The 23,523-nt window shown below is 31.6% G+C and overlaps 3 protein-coding genes and 1 long non-coding RNA gene across 4 annotated transcripts; 2 read left to right on the top strand and 2 right to left on the bottom strand.

The window, feature by feature from the left end:
* The first annotated feature begins 2,731 nt into the window (after window positions 1-2,731).
* Window positions 2,732-5,618, top strand: LOC143072757 (uncharacterized). The gene is made up of 3 exons (XR_012977294.1): window positions 2,732-2,765; window positions 3,024-3,538; window positions 5,480-5,618. It is a non-coding gene; the product is annotated as an uncharacterized LOC143072757 (long non-coding RNA).
* A 4,280-nt stretch (window positions 5,619-9,898) lies between these two features.
* Window positions 9,899-22,121, top strand: LOC143072755 (protein mono-ADP-ribosyltransferase PARP14-like). Its single transcript, XM_076247848.1, has 2 exons — window positions 9,899-10,484; window positions 21,739-22,121. Exons 1-2 carry the CDS (start codon window positions 9,911-9,913, stop codon window positions 22,014-22,016), a joined length of 852 nt encoding a protein of 283 aa, XP_076103963.1. The 5' UTR covers window positions 9,899-9,910; the 3' UTR covers window positions 22,017-22,121.
* LOC143072756 (uncharacterized) lies at window positions 13,772-15,948 on the bottom strand. Its single transcript, XM_076247850.1, has 4 exons — window positions 15,932-15,948; window positions 15,458-15,611; window positions 15,083-15,172; window positions 13,772-14,183 (listed from the first exon to the last, which is right to left on the bottom strand). Exons 2-4 carry the CDS (start codon window positions 15,531-15,533, stop codon window positions 13,810-13,812), a joined length of 540 nt encoding a protein of 179 aa, XP_076103965.1. The 5' UTR covers window positions 15,534-15,611; window positions 15,932-15,948; the 3' UTR covers window positions 13,772-13,809.
* Window positions 17,428-19,967, bottom strand: LOC143070932 (uncharacterized). The gene is made up of 5 exons (XM_076245032.1): window positions 19,829-19,967; window positions 19,414-19,544; window positions 18,562-18,676; window positions 18,252-18,357; window positions 17,428-17,667 (listed from the first exon to the last, which is right to left on the bottom strand). Exons 1-5 carry the CDS (start codon window positions 19,879-19,881, stop codon window positions 17,428-17,430), a joined length of 645 nt encoding a protein of 214 aa, XP_076101147.1. The 5' UTR covers window positions 19,882-19,967.
* Window positions 22,122-23,523: the final 1,402 nt, after the last annotated feature.

The following is a 23,523-nucleotide window of genomic DNA, read 5'->3' as shown; positions in this document are numbered from 1 at the left end:
TAAGATTATTCAAAAAAGTTATAAGTTATAGATATTGGGTAAGTTTGTCAATTGCAAATAGAAATTGTTCACATTTTTTACTAACTAAAAACATATAGACATATTTCCGTAGTACTATCACTTAGCAATATAACGTTTGTCTCATGTAAAGTGGAATAGTTTTATTGTAATTTTTGTATTATGCTCAGTAATTATTATTTACTTTAAATGACTTATCATTGTTATAGGTAAAAAGGTATTAGTTATTTGTAAACAATTATTGAGCATTATCAGGAATGACCAGCAATTGTGATGGGACAATCAGAAAGTGTGGTAGATCCACATCTTGGGAATAGTTTGTTTGGATTTCAAGATAATATCAATGCAAGAAATATGATATCCACGATGGCAGAACTGAGAAAATGTCAACAGATTCACCACAAACCATATACCATTGTAAGTCAAAGTAGGCAACGTTCTGCATTTAAGGTTTACAATATTGTTCGGGTTCTCAATGCTCTTCAACTTTGTATTTATTTGGCTTTTTGAACTATTTTGATCTGAGCGTCACTGATGAGTCTTAAGTAGACGAAACGCGCGTCTGGCGTATAAAATTATAATCCTGGTACTTTTGATAACTAATTAAAATACACTCACTACGAAAAAGATACTTTTTTATTTTTATTTATTTGATAAGCATAAAATATTTTGTATGTGTTAATATCTTTCTTTGTAGCACTATCTCAAGTTGGTCACGTTATGAAAATACGCATTAAATTTCACATATTTCATTTTTAGCTCACCTGGCCTAAAAGGCCAAGTGAGCTTTTCTCATCACTTGGCGTCCGGCGTCCGTCGTCGTCCGTCGTCCGTCGTCGTCCGTCGTCGTCGTTAACTTTTACAAAAATCTTCTCCTCTGAAACTACTGGGCCAAATTAAACCAAACTTGGCCACAATCATCATTGGGGTATCTAGTTTAAAAAATGTGTCCGGTGACCCGGCCAACCATCCAAGATGGCCGCCATGGCTAAAAATAGAACATAGGGGTAAAATGCAGTTTTTGGCTAATAACTCAAAAACCAAAGCATTTAGAGCAAATCTGACATGGGGTAGAATTGTTAAACAGGTGAAGATCTATCTGCCCTGAAATTTTCAGATGAATCGGATAACCCGTTGTTGGGTTGCTGCCCCTGAATTAGTAATTTTAAGGAAATTTTGCTGTTTTTGGTTATTATCTTGAATATTATTATAGATAGAGATAAACAGTAAACAGCAATAATGTTCAGCAAAGTAAGATTTACAAATAAGTCAACATGACTGAAATGGTCAGTTGACCCCTTTAGGAGTTATTGCCCTTTATAGTCAATTTTTAACCATTTTTCGTAAATCTTAGTAATATTTTACAAAAATCTTCTCCTCTGAAACTACTGGGCCAAATTAATCCAAACTTGGCCACAATCATCTTTTGGGTTAGTAGTTTGAAAAATGTGTCTGGTGACCCGGCCATCAAACCAAGATGGCCGCCATGGCTAAAAATAGAACATGGGGTAAAATGCAGTTTTTGGCTTATAACTCAAAACCCAAAGCATTTAGAGCAAATCTGACATGGGGTAAAATTGTTTATCAGTTCAAGATCTATCTGCCCTGAAATTTTCAGATGAATCGGACAGCCCGTTGTTGGGTTGCTGGCCCTGAATTAGTAATTTTAAGGAAATTTTGCTCTTTTTGGTTATTATCTTGAATATTATTATAGATAGAGATAAACCATAAACAGCAATAATGTTCAGCAAAGTAAGATTTACAAATAAGTCAACATGACTGAAATGGTCAGTTGACCTTCTTAGGAGTTATTGTTCTTTATAGTCAATTTTTAACCATTTTTGGTAAATCTTAGTAATATTTTACAAAAATCTTCTCCTCTGAAACTACTGGGCCAAATTAATCCAAACTTGGCCACAATCATCTTTTGGGTTAGTAGTTTGAAAAATGTGTCCGGTGACCCGGCCATCCAACCAAGATGGCCACCATGGCTAAAAATAGAACATGGGGTAAAATGCAGTTTTTGGCTTATAACTCAAAACCCAAAGCATTTAAAGCAAATCTGACAGGGGGTAAAATTGTTTATCAGGTCAACATTTATCTGCCCTGAAATTTTTAGATGAATCGGACAACCCGTTGTTGGGTTGCTGACCCAATTGTTAGTTTTAAGGAAATTTTGCTGTTTTTGGTCATTATCTTGAATATTATTATTGATAGAGATAAACTGTAAACAACAATAATGTTCAGCAAAGTAAGATTTACAAATAAGTCAACATGACCGAAATGGTCAATTGACCCCCTTAGGAGTTATTGTTCTTTATAGTCAATTTTTAACAATTTTCATAAAATTTGTAAATTTTTACTAACATTTTCCACTGAAACTAATGGGCCAAGTTCATTATAGATAGAGATAATTTTAAGCAGCAAGAATGTTCAGTAAAGTAAGATGTACAAACACATCACCATCAGCAAAACACAATTTTGTCATGAATCCATCTGCTTCCTTTAATATTCACATAGACCAAGGTGAGCGACACAGGCTCTTTAGAGCCTCTAGTCATTAAATGGTGAAATCATTGTCTTATTTTTCTTTTTTTGTATCTAATGATAGTAAATTAAATACAAAAATAATACATATTTCAATTGCAAAACTTTAAAGTCTTGAGAATAACATTACAAACATCATCTGGTATGGTCTGTCTGTTTAATTTAGGAGCTCAAGACGACAGAAGTTACAAGTTTAACAGGTAACACAATCATATTTATCCTTTAGTATTTGTGATTGATAGCTGATAAATGTAACAATTTTGTTCTATTTAAAGCATTGATGGAGAATAATATCTGAAATAAACAATACAATAATTGTGCTACTGATCAATGCAATAAAAACGTTATAATAAACGAAATAATACAAAGTGTACATCAATTAAAAAATGTTTTAAATATTATATATTTGTTGACGAGCAAACAAACAATGCATTTTCATCTTGTTTGATTAATTGTAGGGCATTTGTATATAGATATGCAAAAACATAATATTAAAACTCCTCCATCCTGCATTAAGAACGACCGAACAAAAACATTACGTAAATGGAATTGCCACTCAATATTTGCTAAGACTTTGGCTCAAGTTCAATTTAGCCCAGAAGAACGTTCTACAATCAAAACAATTGTTAATAATACATGGAGGAAGCAGTTTGCTGAACACGGTTGCGATTTGTGGGGACTAAACACTTCCATACAGTTAGAAAGAATCAAGAAATCCCAATTGGCAGAACTGTTTGTCGAAAGCAGAGAAGCAAAACTTCATAAGATTGGAAAATTAGAAAGAACTTTTGCAAAACTTAAAGATATATCATATGAAACAAGTGGAGCTATGTTTACTGCAGACAAGGCGAACAAAATCTTATCAGTCGAAATGAGCAATATAGTAATGAGCATTATTCATCTAATGGAACACATGTTGAATGTATAGATGATAAATCGGATAATGTTTTTGATAACAGATGGACTGAAAACGGTATGTTTTTTTTTTCAAACAAAAATCTATCAACATGAAAGTCATTACATTTTGTAATCAACATTCATGTAGACCTTGTCGAATTAGAAAGGCATTTCTTGTGTATATCATGCTTCTGTATGCTGATGTTTATTAATTGTTTAGCCCAAAAATTTATTTCATGGTGTGATTTGTAAATTTTTTTTCAGCCTAATCATCTGAATGTATTCAGTGCGAACTATTTTTGTTAAAATTATAAATTTTCCAACTACCGCAAAGTATTTTGCAACCTTATATCTTTTATTTAAATTTAAAAAGTATACCCAATCACATTTAGTTTAAAATTCTCGGTATTGCATTTTTGCTAGTTAAAAAGAATTTATACTTAAAAAACTCTATATGTAAGATGTTTTTATTCACTTGGCTGTGTGTATTTAAATAATGTAACACAATGTGGTTGCCCTTTGTTTGTAACCTATTTTAAAGTGATAAAAAACAACACGCATTAGGTAAATAGCATGAATGGTTTCGCTCTAGTTTGAAATATTTTTATTGTGTTTATGCACTGAGGGAACAAAGTACTGTACATTTATAGAAAAAGAAGAATTAGTACTATAAAATTGTATTGAGTATCAATTGTCTTTTTAAAGGCCAAATCCATTTTTTGCTTCCTAATTATAGTATATACCTATAAAGATGTTGCTTTCTGGAAAAGCTTTGTGACAAACAAGGTGAAAAAAAATCATATTTAAGGGCAAAAACTACGTATTTCATATCTATTAGTGATAATACTACTTATCCAAAATAACTTATTTTTTTGGACGTCACATTTTAGATTCAAAAACTGTAGACAATTAATTATAAATTATTTATGCTTTATGTCATTTTTGGTCCAATTTGTCCATAATTTATATCCGTTTTAAGCATTATTTACTGAAAGTGTCTAGGGGTTCAATATTATCCATGGCACCTTTTGATAAAAAGAACATTGTTGATCGTAGGGTTGGGCCATAGTTTCTCTATATATCTTAAAGTTGGGATCAGTTATAGCATATCTTCAAAACTTTCATTTGTATTTCTAAATGTGAATGTGTGGTGCAATATTGACATGATAAGTTCTTCGCTAAAAGTGTTCTAAATTGTTATTAGTAAGAAGTGATATTAAGCGGTATTGTTTTTCCATTTAACAGTTAAAATGATTTCAGTCTTATTTTTCAATTTTAATTTTCTTCATGTTTAAACTATATTTCAATCAAGATGTTTTCTATTTCTATATAAAAATGCTTGAGCAATGAAGCAATATGCTTCTTACAATTCCGTAATTGTAAAAAGAAACTTATTTTCGAAAATAATTTTTCTTTATTAAAGTTTTACATTTTTTTTATTTTGGGGCCTTTTATATCTGACTATTCAAAAGAGAAAACTAACGGCCTAATTAGTGTATAAAAAATAAACATAACAAATATGTAACAGCAACAAACGACAGCTAATGAATTGCATGCTCCTGACTTAAATTTAAATTTCTGTATATCTTTCGTTTTTTCACTCTCGTTTTTGGCGAGGGTCTTTTGTTTTTCTTTCTCCTGAGGAGTTATCACTTTTCCATAGGTATCTTCTTCATTGTAAGTTACTGAGTTTAGATAACTATTTAGATAAAGTGTCTGTTGGTCTTTCTTTTGAGTTTCTACGTAGTGCATTGTGCACTGTCGTTTGTCATTCGTCGATTTCTTTCGTCATTGTGTTGACTGCTTTCGTCGACGTGTTGTTTGATTGTTCCCATTATAGATTTTCTTTTTCCATTTTACTCTAGAAATTTATTGCTTTGAAAAACATACAAACAAATGTGTTCCAAACGTTTTGGAGATTTCCTGTGGAATATCAGATGCTAGTATAACAAAATGCAGTAAAGATAAGGACTACTTACTTGTATTTAAAATTCACAAAACGTTTTTTTTTCCATAGATCAGTTCTCTTCATTTCGTGCATATGTAAGAAAAACAAGGTCTATGCAAAATCCAGCATCGACTGCTAAACTGGACAACTCTGGTTCCTTTATTGATATTGGTAATATATCTGTAAGCGTCATAACTGGTAACCTAGCCGAGCAAGAGGTAACTCAATAAAAATAAGACTGATTCATCTGTTTTTTATGCCACTAAATTACTTTTTGTACTGTTGTATTGCACTTTCTGTCTAACATTTTACACTATGAAAAGATATATCTTTGACTCGCCACCGGCAGCATCAGCAAAAGGAATTATAAGAAAATGAAGTTAATCTTGTGTATAAAATGTTTGCATCCAATTTTGATTATATTGTATTTTGATAGTTGGGTAAAATACACATTCTTAGCATTTTTACCTTTATTCAACAAAACTGAACTTGGTTTTACTTCTTAAACGTTCTTACGATCAAAGTTTTTACGAAAACAATACTCGTGTCTACGATAAATTGAACAAGTTTTCAATTGTTTATTATTCATTTATTGAAAGATACGTTCGCACGTATTTGCAGATGTTAATATATAATATTGATAAGGAAACTTCAGCTTTCCTTGCAGTTCAGCATTTATACAATTTTACTTTTTAATCTTACTGTTGGAAAAGTTAGACTAACTAAAACTCCACGTTATGCACATTCGAATAATAAGTTAAGTCAGTGGTAATATACAACTTAGAGTAATATGTAAACTAATCATTGGTCACTGCATAAAATATTATGAAACATTTCAGGCTGATATTATAATAAACATCGTTACTCCTGATGTAGACTTAGCAAAAGGTCTAGAATCAAATGAGATCTCCGAATTTGGCTGTTTAGAAATACCGAAGGAATGTGATGATGATTATTTATTTGGTGATGTAGCTATAACTTCTGGAGGACAATTTAAATGTTCCAGGGTATATTACGTGGCACTTCCTCAATGGAATGACAATGAGCAGGTAGGGAAAATTCGTTATTTGCCAATTAAAACTGACGAAGATTGCAAATTGTTGTATTTGTATAACGTGACGGTAACCAAATTGCACCTATTTTGACATTTTTTAACCTACGTTTTTTTATGATCCAGAAAAAAGGTTGCATTCTGTGTTTATTTTGTAGATATATCCTTGTTAACTTTATAGTTACACCAATTTAATTTTGAATTCATATTGAATCATAGAAAATTTAGTCTGAACAACCCAACGAACGATTCTGGACTCCATGATGAGGAGTACCCAAATTGCATCCATACTTAAATTTACATTCTCAAAAATTGAAAAACATATGTTTTGTTCAATTTCTCTAAATATTTAGAACAATCTGACATTATTCCATGCTTACTATCCCTTTCATAAGAAACTGATGCTTGTAAAATATTTTATTTGCTCAATTTTAAAAAATGACTTTTTGAGAACGTCGCATGACGACGTTTCCGTAGATTTACCTTTTACAGTGAACGCTTCATCTGTGGATATTTACTGTGAACGTTTTGTGTATATTAATATTCGCTGTAAAATATTGCCTGATATCAAAAGAAAATATTCTGACAACAGTCACTTAAATCATAAACGTTTAAGTTAAAACATTCTAAACGTGATTTTTTTTTCTAAAAACTGGCAAATTTACCAATTTGTCAACACTTATGAAACTTGATTGGTGTATTATTTATGTACATATTGCTCTAAACCAAGAAAAAGAGGCATGCAGAGTCTGATACTAATTTGTCAACTAAAACCAATAAGTCGGATATTGACCGTATATACGTATTTGTATTTGTTATACTTTATGCCTATTTCAGGAATTACAAAAGATCATAAAAATATTCTTCGATTATATTAGGAATTCAAATGAAAAGATAAAGAGTGTGGTAATACCACCACTTGGTCATGGGTTTTGGGCATTTCCAGACGATGTTATCGCTAAAAACATGATAACCACAATTGTAGAGTTGGGGAAAGATTCACAAATACATCATGTATCAGTTAAAGTAGTGTGTCACAGAAGGGAACATTCCGTATTTAAGGTGAGGAAATAAAAAAAAGAAAGAAACAAGTCATATAAAATTTATAACTATCAGCTAACTTGATGCCTGAACGGCAGATGCTAAAATTGCTCAAATGCTACAACTCGGTACCATCGAACTGAAAATATAATATAAAATCAATCCCTTACATAATAGTCAAGAAAAATTGTACGATCATTTTCCTTGCTTAGAATTATGTAAACTTTTAAACTACCAGCAAAAGTGGCTGTACAGCAGATATTTCTTTGGTAACCCTCAGTTGTAACATATTTTAAACCATTTACATTTAAATCAGTAATTTTTAATTTGATTGTTTACTGGTTTAGGGGTGGGCATCTTTTATAGTTATAGTTATAGTTAACATTAGATTTGAGTTTTGATCACCAATTACGTCGTTCGGAAATGTCTGGCTATTTACGTTCTTTGTGTTCTTGTTAGTATGGTGAATAGATGTATGTTACCATAAGCACAAGTTATTAGTTATTTATCTTACATGTATTTACTTAAGAATAGAAATTTATATATTTTTTTGGGCCTGTTAAAATGTTGTAAATGAAGCTCGGAACATATTAAAAATGTACGCACGCTTTAAAAACACCCTGTAAAATAATAAAAGGAAGTATTCAATTCTCATAATTACATGCATATGTATATGTTACAGCCATGAAATTATGTGATACGTCGAGCTTTTGAGTTGTTTTTTAAAACATCATTTTAGCTTTTGTAACAAAAAAAGCACATACAATCATAACTGTTGTATCTTATATGGAAATAAAATATGATATTGAAATGCCTTGCGATTGAATCAAATTTACGTATTCACTCTAATAAAACATACATGTAATGTAATTTTATCAATAATAAAAACTTACATTATAGTATAGTTTAATAATTCAAAATGATACATATATTTTTATGTTTAAAATACTTTGTAATAGTTTGCTTGTTAAATGATACCGCTGTTGAATCGTTTCATCCTTTCAGGTATTGAAAAAAGAAGTTGGAAAGTTAACAGGTAAAAGAAAAAAATGTTTATTCGTAACTATTGGAGATGAATATACATGTATATACTATTTAATTACCAGGTGAAACACAAAAAAATACTTTACAGAAAGAGTTTTTCATTTGTTGATTATATAAGACATTTGAAGTCAACAATTATTTGTTACTACAGTATAACATGTACAAAATATTCTTAACCATTCACTTTCAATGGTTGGAAGAACCTTTGGTATGATCATTTAACAATTGTGACCCATTTGAAGCAGTACATATCCAAGACTGTAACCCACACAATTTCTCTCAATATGGACTGTGCCCTCAGAAAAATAATGTTTCGTTGTTGAAAACTCTGGACATTCATATTTTCTTCCGTCCATTATTGTATATACTCAAAGAACAAAATATATTAACATAAAAAAAACTCTAACATTAAACATGTGGAAATCTATTTTTTTGTAATATACACGTGTCCATTTTCTGGCACCTTTTTGAATCAAAAACCGGGAGTTCAAATCATGTATTAAGATAAGGTTATTTTTTTTTTATTTATCTGGCTTTTCTGCATTAGTCTTGTATTATTTGTCAGCTCTTATACACATGCAATCGTATTAAATGGACAATGTATAATTCATTAGTTTACGATTGTCTATATATATTTAAAATAAGAAGATATGGTATGATTGCCAATGCGGAAAACTCTCCAGAACAGACACAGATATTAACAACTGTTAGTCATTTTACAGCATTTAACAACGAGAAGAAACAAAACATACCGCATAATCAGATATAAAAGACCTTGAAATGACAAATCTAAAACAATTCAAACGAGAAAACTAACTATATATACGTATATTTGCAACTTTCCAACTACATGTTTAAACTAGTTGCATATGAATAAGGGAAATTGCAAAGCTGCTTATGGTAAAATTTAGTTATGAATAATGCACGAGGAATAGTAATAATGTTGTGTGGTTAAAATGAAACATTGTATAGGTACTGAAAAATCATGTAAATACTCATCAAAGATACCAAGCTCATACTTTATTACGCCAGACGTGGGTTTCGGCAACAAAATAATCATCAGTGACACTCGTATTAAACATGTTAAAAGTACGAAGTTTAAGAGCTTTTTGGGTCGAAATTCTAAAAGATTTTGCAAAAAACAGCGAATGTAATCTATTTCTACACATAAGAGGACGCCATTGGTGGAATTACCTGTATACTGTAACACGGATTTAGGTCTTTCAAGTACTTTACTCATTTTATAACTAAACTAATAATATTACCGTTTTTTACAGATCACTTAATATTCTAGTTAAATATTTTTGTGTACTGTAGAGTATGTATTATTTTCAATTTCTTTTTTAGAACAACTTTATCTGAATATGTATTTGTCTGATTTAAAACCACCGTTGTACTGGACATTGAACGAACATACAAAAACCTTCAAGGAATGGAATTGTCAATCGATAAATAAAAGGTGTTGTGAACTAGTTCCGGTCAGCCAAAGAGAACGTTTTGCAATTGAAAGTCTTGTCAAAGATACATGGAAAGCAGAATTCGTTGGAATTGGTCGCGATTCACGTGGACTAGAAGCCATAAATTACAGGAACATAGAAATTCTTAATGTAGAAAGAATTGAAAACCCTTCAGTGGCAGAAAGATATTTCCAATGCAGAGCACGAATGTGCTATAAAGTCGGACAGTTTAAAAGGCATTTTCCAAAACTCGAAGAAATAGGATGCTCAAGTGGTCCAATTTTAACTTCCCGTAAAACCAACAACACATTAAAACGTGGAATGGTCCACATGGTAAACGAACATTACTTATTCCATGGTACAACCGTGAACCTAATAAATAATATAGCAGATCAGGGATTTGATCAAAGATTGAGCAATGGTATGTTTGGAGCAGGTATATATGCAGCTGAAAGTCCTACTAAATGTGATCAATATGCAGGTAAGAACATTAAAAAAAAATTATCCTCGTAAAATAAGAAAAGGAATACGAGTTATATAATTGCCACATGTAGAGCAGGATCTGCATATCCTTCTGTCGGTTTTGTTTACGCATCGTTATAAATATAATGTAATTTGAAGCGACTGTCAGCTGACAAGTGAGAGGTTTAACGCTATAAAACCAGTTTCAATCCACCATTTTCTACATTTAAAAATGCTTGAACCAAGGCAGGAAAATTACAGTTGTTGTCCATTCATTTGATATGTTTTTTTATTTGATTTTGCCATTTGATTAGGGACTTTCCGTTTTAATTTTCCTCGGAGTTCAGTATTTTTGTGATTTTACATTTTTCTATTTACGTTGTGTTTTGTGTAGTATTGTTTGTCTATTTGTCTTTTTCATTTTTCTTTGGCTATGACGTTGTCAGTTTATTTTGATTGATGAGTTTGAATGTCCTAGTACATTTCGTCCCGCTTGAATACGAGTTGTATAATTTGAAAGGAATTCTTAAAACTATGTTTTGAGCTCAATTTCATATATTCATTAAAATTAAGGAATCAAAGGACTGATGACGTGTACATGTCTGTTAATCGTAACGATCGTTTATGATTATATCATATAAACATCATCAACAAGTGTATACATTTACACAAAAACTGCTCCAACAGTAAAATGAGGAGGAACAACTAAAATCGACAACAGATTTTTTACGTTTTACGTTCACGAATAAGAATTGGTTAATTAATTCGATGTGTCGGTATCTCAACGTACTAGCGATATGTGTTATGCAGACTTTGATACTTGAATGGTAGTCTAATCTATAATTTTGCCAATTGTGTCCTATTCCCGATTGTGAGGTTTTAACCGAGTTGAAATTCGCATATCGTATGTTGCATACATAAAGCTGTTTTTTCGCTCCTTTTTGAGATTATGCAATTATGTTTGTTTGTTGCCTTGATGTGTCTCTCCGCAAACAATTTATGAGATTTGAATCGGTTCAATACTGTCTCTTAAGTATGTAAAGTTTATATGTTTACGATACTTGATGTTGAAATATGTAAATCTAAGATAAAGAAAGATGCTGCTCTACAAGTGGCATCGATCTGTAGTTGTTGGTAATTACGAGAAATAATTTAACCCGAATTCAGTGGTGTTGCAAACGACGGGAAAAAATGTAACTACGTTTCGTGGAATATATCGGTGGTCATCTTTGACACTTGTACTCCATAAAATTCAATCAAATCATGATAGTAACTTCAGTCACACAGTTAAACGGGAATTGACTCCTTAGAGATAGTTTTATCATGGAAATTTCTATCTTATCAAGTCATTGTTTGCAAAATATAGTAACAGTTCTATTATTTGGGATACAAATTTATATTGATTTGATAGTTAATCTCTTTTAAAATCTTTTGATCTCTGTATGCATCTATCGCTGAATTAAATGATGTAACTATTAATATTTAAAACTATAACTAAACTAATGTAATCTCTAACCGGATTGACATACATACCATAATCACGAAATTACCATTACCCTAAGAATATACATTAAATGTACAGTTTTTAAATTGTCTTTAAAGAACAGTAAATAAACTCTTCATAGATAACAGGATTGAAATATTAAATTTACGCCAAACGTGCGTTTCGTCTACAAGACTCACCACTGACGCTCGAATCAAAAAAGTTAAAAAGGCCAAATAAAGTACGTAGTTGAAGAGCATTGATGATCAAAATTCCCAAAAGTTTTGCCAAGTACAGCTTAAGTAATCTATCGCTGAGGTAAAAAAGCCTTAGTATTTCAAAAATTTAAAGTTTTATAAACAGTTAATTTATAATTATGACCATATAAATGATAATCCATGTCAACACACGAGTGCTGACTGGCTGTATAATGATGTCAAATAACATTGTGAGCGTTGATTTGAAAAAAAGTGTGCAAAAAGCAGTAAAGCATATTTATAATCTGGGTTAAAATCGGTTAAACTTAAATCAGTGGTTGTCGTTTGTTTATGTGTTACATGTTTATTTTTTGTTCATTTTTTTAAATGTAAATAAGGCCGTTAGTTTTCTCGTTCGAATTGTTTTACATTGCCTTTTCGGGACCTTTTATAGCTGATCATGCGGGTATGAGCTTTTATCATTGTTGAAGGCCGTACGGTGACCTATAATTGCTAATGTCTGTGTCATTTTTGTCTATTATGAAGAGTTGTCTCATTGGCAATCATACCACGTCTTCTTTTCTATACATGTAATTTCTTTTTATTATTCTATATACAAGATCAGTATGCATGTAGTGAACAAATTATTTGACAGAAGTAAAATTGAAATTCAACAACTGATAAGATGTTGAATTTAGGTTGGAGTCTTCAAAGGAGTAGGAAGATACCCTATGCATAAGTCGAACAGAAACTGACAACGACATAGGCAGTACAACTAACTCCAAACTATTTACCAAATGCATTTTTACAGGAGGGAAATTAAGTTAGAATAAATCGAGAATATAAAACAAAACAGTATACAAAAATTACAGAACATCGAGGCTATTAAAAAAGGGCAAATCCATAAAAACTGACAAATCAAAACGCTATCAAACAACGGAACAAGGGAAAAACAACTGCCATACTCCTGACTTTGGTACAAACTTTTTCTGTTGAAAAAGGGAAGAGGTGATCATGAAGCTGGTTTTATAGCTAGTTAAACTTCCAACGTGTATGACAATTGTTAATAGTGCAGTTATATTGACAGAATGGGGTGAACACACTGTAAAAGTCGTGCTTATATATTAAACATTTGTTTTACATTTTTAGTTCTAAACGTCTTTAGCATTGTGTTTAATTTCTAAACACATGTCTCAGTAAGCACATACTATCTAAATATGACTTGAATTTACGCACTTTAGAAGTGTTCAAAAATGAAAGTGTTTACAAATAAAACACTTATTTCTAAGCTTAACATGATTCTAAACACAATCTGAAGCACTTTGTACTGAAACATGTTTAGACCTAAACATGTAAAACAAACCACAAAAGATGTGCTTGGAAATGTGTTTAGGATCTAAAAACGTACGGTATGCGTTTTAATTATTGTCGAAAGCGTATGTGTATTGATCTGTTGTTGTTTACATTCCTGATCTCTGGTCTTTTGTGGAATCCTTGGGTCAACTGTCTCATTGACAACCGTAGGACATCTCCTTATTCTTATATAAATCTAACATTCCATAGACAGTAACAAAACCGTTCTTTTTTCATAATTTTATTAGATTAATTAAAAAGTTATATGTACAATTCAAACATTCATTTTGGCATATAATTGTTTTTCCATTTTAAACTACCAATAATTTTTCTACCACTTCAATCTCGTGAATACATTCAGCAATAAGTTTCTGGATCATGGGCACTACAACTGCATCTTCTTGTTCTTTCTTTTCTGTGTTTTCGTGCTTGTCGTTTCCATGGGCTATAATACATTGATTATCCCCCTGTCCTCTAAAATCGTCAGAACAATCGGTTACTTCAATTGTTGGAATAGCTTTGAGTGATGGTACTGATGGCACACCTATTGTTGATGTTGTTGTTGAATCTTCTGGTGTCATGAAATAAAACCCCCATTTCTTCTGTCTAAAGAGTGCATTTTGTCTGACCCAACCGAAACCAACATTTCCGTCCATTAAAACCAACTTTAATTTGACTTGGTAACCTGTTGTAATAAAATTAAACATAGTATGAAATTCAAAACAGTGTAGCTGTGGCCATTGATTGACACATTAAAATCATTCATTGACTGGGACAATTTAGGTGAACGTTTGTATGTAACGACCAATGCTCACTATGTACTTTTAAAGACACTTAAACTATGGGGTCACCAAAGGTTCTCTACACCTAATTAAGTAATTCGAAAAATTAATCAGAAATAACACGATATTTTGATTTATATCAATTATATAAATCAAAACACAAAGGTTATTCCTGATTAATTTTTCGAATTATTTTATAATTAAAGGCGTTAAGAAACCTTTGGTGACCCCACAGTTTAAATGTCTATCGTAGGTACGTCATGAACAGTGGTTGTTACAGACAAACGTTCACGTAAATTGTCCCAGTCAATGGATGATTTTGATGGGTCAATCAATGGCCACAGCTACACTGTTTTGAATTTCATACTAAGATACATACTATAAACTCAAATGTATTCATTTATTGTCAGACAAGCATGAAGAAACTGGAGTTGTTTCATTAGAAATCATACGGATTCATACCACATACTCTTATTCATATACGGTACCACATCTTTTTTACTATAATTGCATGATTTACAATTGGGCAATTTATCTAAATGAAGGAAAAGGTTGATCAGTTTTACTTTAAATGTAGGTTTCCCAAACTCTTGGTTCTACATTTTGAACTTTAAAAAGATGGTGGTTTTTAATCGCGTATTTTTCTGTAAGAAGAACCAAGAAATAGGGAATTTGTATGATCAGAACAATACATTCTCTGTTTAAAAATAATTTATTTATTTATTTATTGAAATTGATTTCACGATTCGATTCGGATATAATTTAACATCGGTCGTTTGGAGCAAAAAATTGTTTAACAAACCTGTTTTGATGTTGATTATTCCTCTGCTTTTTTCATCACGTGTCACTGGAATTGTGCGAATTCCGCCATTTATGGGGAAGAAACAGCCTTCTAAAATACGTTTTAAAATAAAATATTAAATAAATGATAATAAATTGTAGTAAAAGTCATTACTTTATTTGAACAGCTTGAATATCTTTGCACGACAAATCTAGCTGTATTCATCTGTTAATAACAACCAACATTTACTACTGTGTAAATGTTCATATGGAGTTACTCAGAAACGACAGTTCAAAATATTTGGACGGATTTTCTTTATTAAGAGTTACTTTCGATTTCAAATATTAATAAAAGCAAAACCATGAACAGTGTAAAACTACATGAAAGAAGACTTACCTTTACTACTCTCTGTTTTGTCAAACAAAGATTTTTTCTCAGTCTTTAATTTTCTGAAATAGTTTTCATTTTTCATTCCCAGTACTTCGTAATCACACTCCTTGTAGTATATCTCGGCCAATTGTTCGTCGAATCCAGTGGTTTGGATAAATTCCTACAAAACAAGTCTTGCATATTCATCTCCCATTAAAACTGAAAACTGATGATATTTTTTAAAGAGAAAATAACATAAGCTTAGCAGTAATTTTACAATTAAAGTTTTGTAAGAATTGCAGTCATGCTTGAGTGATTCTCTATACAATCAGCCAAATTTTTCCCGCTAAAAGGTCGGCAAGGCCCCCAGCTTCCCTTCCCTGGATTTTCCTATGTTAAAACATACGGACATTATTGAATTAACTTTGTATCTGTGTGAATGATAACATAATGTTTTAAGTAAAGTTAAGTACTTCTGAGTTGTATTTGAAGCATACAGACCTCAGGTACTGGTGTGTTGTAGGGGCTCCAGTCATGCTTGAGTGATTCTCTATACAATCAACCAAATTTTCCCCACAAAAAGGTGGGCATGGCCCCCAGCTTCTCCTCCCCTGAATCCGCCTATGTTAAAACATACGGACATTATTGAAATATCTGTGTATCTGTGTGAATGATAACATAATGTTTTAAGTAAAGTTAAGTACTTTTGAGTTTTACTTGAAGTATACAAACCTCAGGTACTGGTGTGTTGTAGGTGGCTGATGTTATATCATATAACTTCTCAACAATGCCATCAATGTTAACTGCCGTTAGTTGTTGATCAACCAAGTTAAATCTGAAAAAGCAATCATTGCATAAGATCAAATTCATCTACAGTTGGTCTACTGATTCTATTGTACTCTTTTTATATATGTCAAAGTTACATTGTAAACTGAACTAATATTTGTAAGGTCATCCAGCTAATACATTTGTCCATTGGGCAGTACGTTCAAAAACTATTAAACAACACATGTAAGCAATACTAGATATAGATCAATACAAGATATGTTCTACCACTGTCACATCCTTTTCTAAAAATATTATCACAAAAACATACCCGTCTTGTTCCTTTGCCATGTATACAGCCTGTATCATGTCACTGTAGGCATGGGTTAAGCTTTCTTTCATGAAAGATGACAACTTTTCTCGGATGAGAGCCACTTTCTATAATAAAACAATAACTCTGAAAATATGTGTTTTGAAAACCAAAAAATGACAAATATAACCTAAGAAACCTGATTGTAACTCGCGAACTCGAAAGAAATTACAAGAAACCGTTGGTTATAGGGACTTTCCTATGGCAAATGCTATACGTTGATTCCATTCATTATTTACATTCGTTTGTTATGAGCCTCTATCTCACTCCCTGCCTCTATTCGATAATACTGGTACCGACCGTGGAATAACATTGAAGAATGAATCCTAGACATGTTGTTCCTTTTATATAGTACTAAATCAGTACCAGTCAATGTTTTTCAATGTTACCTAACGGTTTCGCTTTCGCCTTTGTACTTGAATTAGTTAATAGTCTTAACTGACATTTTCTTTTTTTTAATCCTTTACAGTAACTTTACCTTATGAAAACTTTACATTTGGTTACCTTTTGTCACGATCATTTGTACGAAAAAAAACGCATTTCTAAATAAAAATGTGCTATAAATCACGATTACAGTTGTATTACAAAATGATATGAACTGTATATTTTTTGGTTTAATCTTGTGAAAACCTTCCTTGTTTATACGTATGGAAATAATAGATAGCAAAAATTTTCTGAAAATGCAGGACCAACAAATCTTTAATGATAACATTATATTTGTCAGAGTCCGGTGTTCCTAATGACAAACTGACTTAAATGGGTTTCTAGAACTCTATGTTCAACAAGGTCATCAAAAGTAAAGAAAAATAACATACTTATTAACCTTGTGGGCAGACCATTAATAGACAGAGCTAACATAAACTTAAACAAATTTTACCTGCAAAATAACTGTCCTCAGTTTCTTCTCATCATCCATTTTTTCTTGGAAGCAAACCAGTATAGCCCTGTAACGTTTGACTGCCTCACTCTGCTTTAATACTCGATTATCATATTTGCTTTGAAGCTTTCTAGTAACAGTTTGTCCTTCATCTGTGTTTTTCCTCAGGAAAGAGTCCAATCTACTGTTCCTGTGCTTTAGACGTTTTTCCCAATACCAACAATCCTTGAAAGAATAAAAATCAAACACTGAACATATGTTTAGAAAATAAAGATTTTATCCAAATATTATCTTTATGTATATTATAAAATCAGTGAAATCCTAATTTTAAGCTCGTTTTGGTGACGTCATCATTAGGACTTTTTTCCACAATATCTCTATTTATGATACATTAAAAAAACTTCCAATGAAGTGTCGGATTCCTCTATAACGAGCATAAGTCGCGTTTTTTAAAGGGAGCTAGTTAAATGATGGCAACTTAATTAAAAACTAAAAATGTAACTAATTCTATATTTTTGGACGTTGAGTTGAATTGTGATTTGAAAAGCTGACACAGACTTTTTATTTGTATTATCACTCTCTTTTCTTTGAGTTAATACGAACAAATGGTCACTCGTCCAAAGTTATATTTTCACATTATAAAAAAAGATAGAATTTGAATACCTTACTTTATTTTCAACTTTATTGCTGGTTTACAAAACGTGTTTCAGTCATTAAAACTTAACAATGTAAATATACCAATTTATAAACTTACGATATCCAGTCTTGTGTTACAACATATATTTTGATTTATTCTATCAAATACTTACTTTCTGTAAAGCCCTGAGTCCTTCCAGACATACGATATGACTCCTTATTTTACGACTCAATTCCTTCTCCATTTTTATAATATCTTGACAAATACTGTTATCAAATCTGAAAGAAGAATGAAATGCGGGTTAAAATAATTTGGTGAATTCAATGACATTTTGCTATTTGTATCTAAAGACTTTGTTTTTCTCTTGTACTTTTAAAGCAAAATTCTTAAGTTAGCTTATGATATACTAACATCAAATAGTATACAATTAAACACAAACGTCACAATATACCATTTGATTTGACTATTCATCTTATACTCACGTAACGTCAAAGTTTGGTGTCTTTTCTTTCATGGCAGCAATTTCTGGTGTCTGACAGTGTAGAAGAAAGGCGGTGTTACAAAGTGGCACCAACAAGTCCGTCATTTCTACCATACCTGTCAAATAACAATTATAGGTTATATAATAGGGAGAACAAATATACAAATTATTTAGTCAGCTTAACTATAGTTGATAAAACCCAAAATAAAAATCATGAATGGTAAAAAAGATGATACGGGGTATACTCTGTGAGGTATGAACTAAACGACACAAACAACCAAAACTGATAGAGGTAAATAAACGCTTTTCGATAATAGTATACATACATTAGTTATTAAGCTAGCAAGAATTCAGAGTCCATACAAAAGATATGAAACAATTTGATATAGACTACATATTCAATCATAACAATGTTCTGTTAATTCTTTTTCTTGTCGTTTGGTCTCTTGCGGAGATCTGTCTCATTGGCAATCATACCACATCTTATTTTTATTTTTATACAATCAACAAGTGTGGACACAGATCAGTGTGGATATTATGTTTTACAATCAAAGATCAGAAATCCTTTCTAATTCTAAATCTTACATGGACATACAAATCAATATATAATTTAAGAGATTCCAAACATAAGACGGACCATTTATTTAGTACTACAAATGATTTGTTAGCCATAAAGGCTCACTTATAGTTTTTAGTCCTGGTATCTATGATGAGTTTATTATACTTTTTTTTTGTCACATTTCAAATTTATTATATTTGGATTTTTACAAAGATGTATGCTCAAAGTTGAAATATTATTAACTTATTAAATTCAAAACAATATTTTTTACATTACAATGATATATTAGAATACCGAAATTGTCATTTTCCTGGGAATAAGCCATTCTCTTCGCTACATATATTGGTGCTGGTATTCCGTTTACTGTAAATGCTTCCATTGCATATTCCTTCAAAAGCCTACAGTACCATTTATACTGGTCAATTCTAAACGAAAACAAGAATAATGATTTCATTAATTCGTAATAAATATGATAAAGTTATACTGAAGACTATCCGTTGTTTTTATCATAAGCTGTATTACTATCAATGATAAATTTCGTTTTCGAGTAAAAACATTATCATCATGTCTGAAGCCTCTAATAATTGTTACTAAGAAAACCATGCCAAACTGTGTGCATTTTTATTGCCTTTAGTCTTTGAAGAATTGTATATCAAAATAAAAACTTATAAAGTTAGTAACCACAAATTAATGGTACCTGAATACATACCTGATAAACTGCTTCAAAATTAAGTCAAGTCTTGAAATTGAAATGCTCTCCATCTTTAAGAATAATTGATTTTATTCTGAAGTTTCACTAAGCGTTCTCTTTACTTCTAAAGCGGCAACACAACTGAACGTCGCCAAGGTACCTCGGCTGGACAACGTCATAATGTTGCGACCACAACGTTGTTGACATTCGGATGTTGTTCGCCGTCTCTTGGACTTTTTCAAATGCGTATGCTCTGAATAATAATTTTACCTTGGATGAAGATGAAAATGAAATGGCCCAAATCATAAAGTAAAACATTAACATTGACCAAATATAAAAAGAAAGATGTTGTATGTTTAACTATAGGATATTTATAATACCAATATAATGATTCTCCATAGTACAAATAACAAAACAGACGAAACAACTGTTTGCGTCCAAAACAATGTTCTTATTTTGCCGTCAATATAAAGAATTAAAGCTCAAAACCAAATACGTTACAAGCAATAATGTTATGATTTTAAAACACATAGACAGCAATATGCCATAAAGAGACATACATAGAATAGTGTAACTAATCTAAGGCATAATTTGTATGAAGGACTTGGAAACTTAGTTTCTCAAACATTTATGAATTTCTCTATGTATGATTTAGAAAAGTCATGTTTTGACAACATATTTGTACGTTTGGGGACGTGTCAAAACAATCGGCTTTCTTATGAGAACTAACTGTTCTCCTCTTTGCCATTTATTCATTATCTAATTAATACCAGACTTTGATTATTGTTGTTCTCCCTACCAGGCTACATTTATTCAGAAATTTCTAATGAAGAATGAAAAGAAGCTAGCATTATCCTTTTAATTCATGTTAAACTACATGAATTATGGTCTCTTACTAACAAAATCAAAAGTTTGGTGATTACGTGGAACGCATATATGCCATCGAATCTTAAATAAAGGATACACCAGTTACAGTTGTTAAACCCTGCCTCATATCTTTCCGAAGTTGACAATGTGGTGGGTTGAGGTTACAACTTATAACAAAAGAGATGATTTCAGCTTACAAATTGTGAACTTTGCACGTCTATGTTGCATCTGCAACAACACCTGTACATGGATTATATATCGCCCAAATGGCCCGAGAACACAGTTATTTCATAGTGCATTTCTTTTAGACAATAAATTCAAATTAAAAAAATCGCACCTGCTCTTTCTCAAAAATATTTTTACAGTGTAGTGTACTACCAGTGAGACAAATAATATCAAAATTATAGAAACTTCTACCAGCTCTAACTCAAAATATTGACAATTCTGTGTTAAGGGGGTGTAAAATTCAGTTTGACAGCTTCAGACGTGATAAAATTCGACCTTTTAGTACTAGACCAATTCACTACTTAACATAAAGTTTCAGCACCCAAATTTGTTTGACATGTAATTACATCCCCCTACTTCATATTTCATGCATTTAATATAAAGAAATAAATTGGGAAAGTGTATTAAATTAAACATGCAAGTTATACACTGTTTACACTAGGGACTATATTCGTAGACAACGAAAACCAAAGGACGATAACTGTGTCCTTGGACCAAATGATGCAATATTCTAGAGCTTGCATTTCCTATCATGACTGCCTTCATGCCTTGAAAGATGGTTGCTACTAACAAGTATGCTATTGAACAAAGAGTACCATGTGGTAAAGTTTGATTGTGTTTTAACTTTGGCATTTTGTAAGTTATGTCTATTTTCTCGTTAGTATTCTTGTTTTATTTTTCTTAAAGTGTGATCATATCCGTATCCAGGGGTTCATGGGGTTTGGACGACCCTACCCCACTCCCTTGATGATTGATGTGTCGCATAATAGAATTTTTTTCATCATAACTGCAGAAAATTGTAAAATGCTATGTCTTACAAGTATTAAATATTCCAGATCCGAAAGGGCAGCGAGATAAGAAGTCAGAAAAGAAAATGATTCTTACTAGAATGCTTCTCGGAGAGATTTTTGTTACGGACACGCCATACTCGTTTCGTAGACCACCATGCAAAACCTGCAAGGACGATGAATGTTGTGAATCGTTCCACAATTCTCAAGGGAATGGATCTTATGATTCAGTAGTTGCTGATGGCATATGGAACTTCAGAGAATTTATTGTTTATGACAGTAGTCAGTGCTACCCAGAATACATTATCACATATAAAAGAACATAGAAACAGGAATATGGCAAAATTTGTTTTTATATTTTTGTGATTTTTTTATTTTGTTTTTATCAAAGCAATGTACGCTCATACTGTTCACTCGTAATAATTTTGAGGGATATATGTAAAAAAACATTCTACTAATTATCAGGAAAATGAAACACAGTCGCCTTTTTCTTGGGTCATACATTTTGTAACAGCATAAACAGAGTTGAAAGCAATTAACTCTGATGCCATAACCAATTTAGAAGCAAAACAAAACAGATAGAAATGAGTGTAAATGGGGAATATGTAAAAGAGACAACCACCCGATCACGGAGCAGACAACAGCCTAAGCCTACCAATGTGTCTTCAACGCAGCAAGCATGAAAATCCCGTCTATCAAGCCTTGAACAGCAGGCTGGTATAAACCAGTTGAACAAAATTAGAATCGAGGAAAATGAGAGTAAAAAAATCTTTGGCACGAGAGTAGGGACTGATGTTTTGCGGAAGTCACAAGTTATACAAAATTTAGTGTAAAATCAGAAAAATCTAGAGAACGCAAGAAGCAATATTTTTTGCCAAAAACTATGTTGCACTAAATCAATCCGGTTTTGTTTTAAAATGGATAAAGAATAAGTAAAGCCCTTCATGAAAATATGAGTTTGTTCTTGTAGGTGTATGTTGAAAAAAAGTTTCGGGACTGAAAAAATGAAATTGTAATTTTTTCATTTTGAAACATAATTCTCTATACATTTACTGTCTGTATGGGTCTGTATGGGTACGTCGTAGTTACCGATACTGAAGGCATCGTCACTTAATAACTGACGTTTCGCGAGATTTAAAGCTCTCAATACTTGCTACTTAACACATCATACACTTTATCATACATTATCCTAGTCCAAATAATCATGAGCACAAATTAAACTGTTAAACATAAGAAAAACACAAACGCACACACCTCTCGATAAAACACAACGTGTGGTAACCCTCAAAATAATAATAAAAGCAACATCTAAAAAACATATCATAAATATAAAAACAAAAACGAGAAAATCCTAATAAAAAAACACCCCATGCAAACAAAAAACAAACTCAATAGCAGTTAGAAGTGTCCCTAACTTAAAGTCGGGCTTAAAGTATTATATGAAATACCCCGGCCTATCACTCCAAGTTAAACAGTATTCAATATAAACACATTATTATATTATTAAATATCTAATCGATCGAAGATGACTATTTTGTTGTCTCATTAGAAATGTTTATTGCAATTCCGTAAATTCTTGCAATGTATATGAATTTTTGATATATCGAAACATTTTAAAGTAAAATAAGATTCAAATAAGAATAATACTGTATAGAAAGAGAAAAAAAAGAAGTAAAATCACAAAAATACTGAACTCAGAGGAAAATCAAATCGGAAAGTCCCTTTAAAAGTCACTGTGGCACTTTTGTTATTTATACAAAGCATCGTTAGGAAATCCGCACAACCGTTTTCTCTGAAGCAGGAGACTATTAGTACAGGGAAAGGTCAGTCTTT

The sequence above is a fragment of the Mytilus galloprovincialis genome, chromosome 4, assembly GCF_965363235.1.
Source record: "Mytilus galloprovincialis chromosome 4, xbMytGall1.hap1.1, whole genome shotgun sequence".
Taxonomy (NCBI): Eukaryota; Metazoa; Mollusca; class Bivalvia; order Mytilida; family Mytilidae; genus Mytilus; species Mytilus galloprovincialis.
This window is presented reverse-complemented; position numbering and strand designations above follow the sequence as displayed.

Bases quoted from the DNA above. Each gene is read 5' to 3' on its own strand.
- LOC143072755 (XM_076247848.1), top strand. From the start codon at position 9,911: ATGTATTTGTCTGATTTAAAACCACCGTTGTACTGGACATTGAACGAA. The intron at 10,485-21,738 runs GTAAGAACATTA...TAAATATTCCAG, and splicing joins TAAATGTGATCAATATGCAG to ATCCGAAAGGGCAGCGAGAT.
- LOC143072756 (XM_076247850.1), bottom strand. From the start codon at position 15,533: ATGAAAAATGAAAACTATTTCAGAAAATTAAAGACTGAGAAAAAATCT. The intron at 15,173-15,457 runs GTAAGTCTTCTT...AACGTATTTTAG, and splicing joins CAAAACAGAGAGTAGTAAAG to AAGGCTGTTTCTTCCCCATA. The intron at 14,184-15,082 runs GTTTGTTAAACA...TTATTACAACAG, and splicing joins AATAATCAACATCAAAACAG to GTTACCAAGTCAAATTAAAG.
- LOC143070932 (XM_076245032.1), bottom strand. From the start codon at position 19,881: ATGGAGAGCATTTCAATTTCAAGACTTGACTTAATTTTGAAGCAGTTT. The intron at 18,677-19,413 runs GTATTCTAATAT...GTTATTTGACAG, and splicing joins CCAGGAAAATGACAATTTCG to GTATGGTAGAAATGACGGAC. The intron at 18,358-18,561 runs GTGAGTATAAGA...TTCTTCTTTCAG, and splicing joins ACACCAAACTTTGACGTTAC to ATTTGATAACAGTATTTGTC.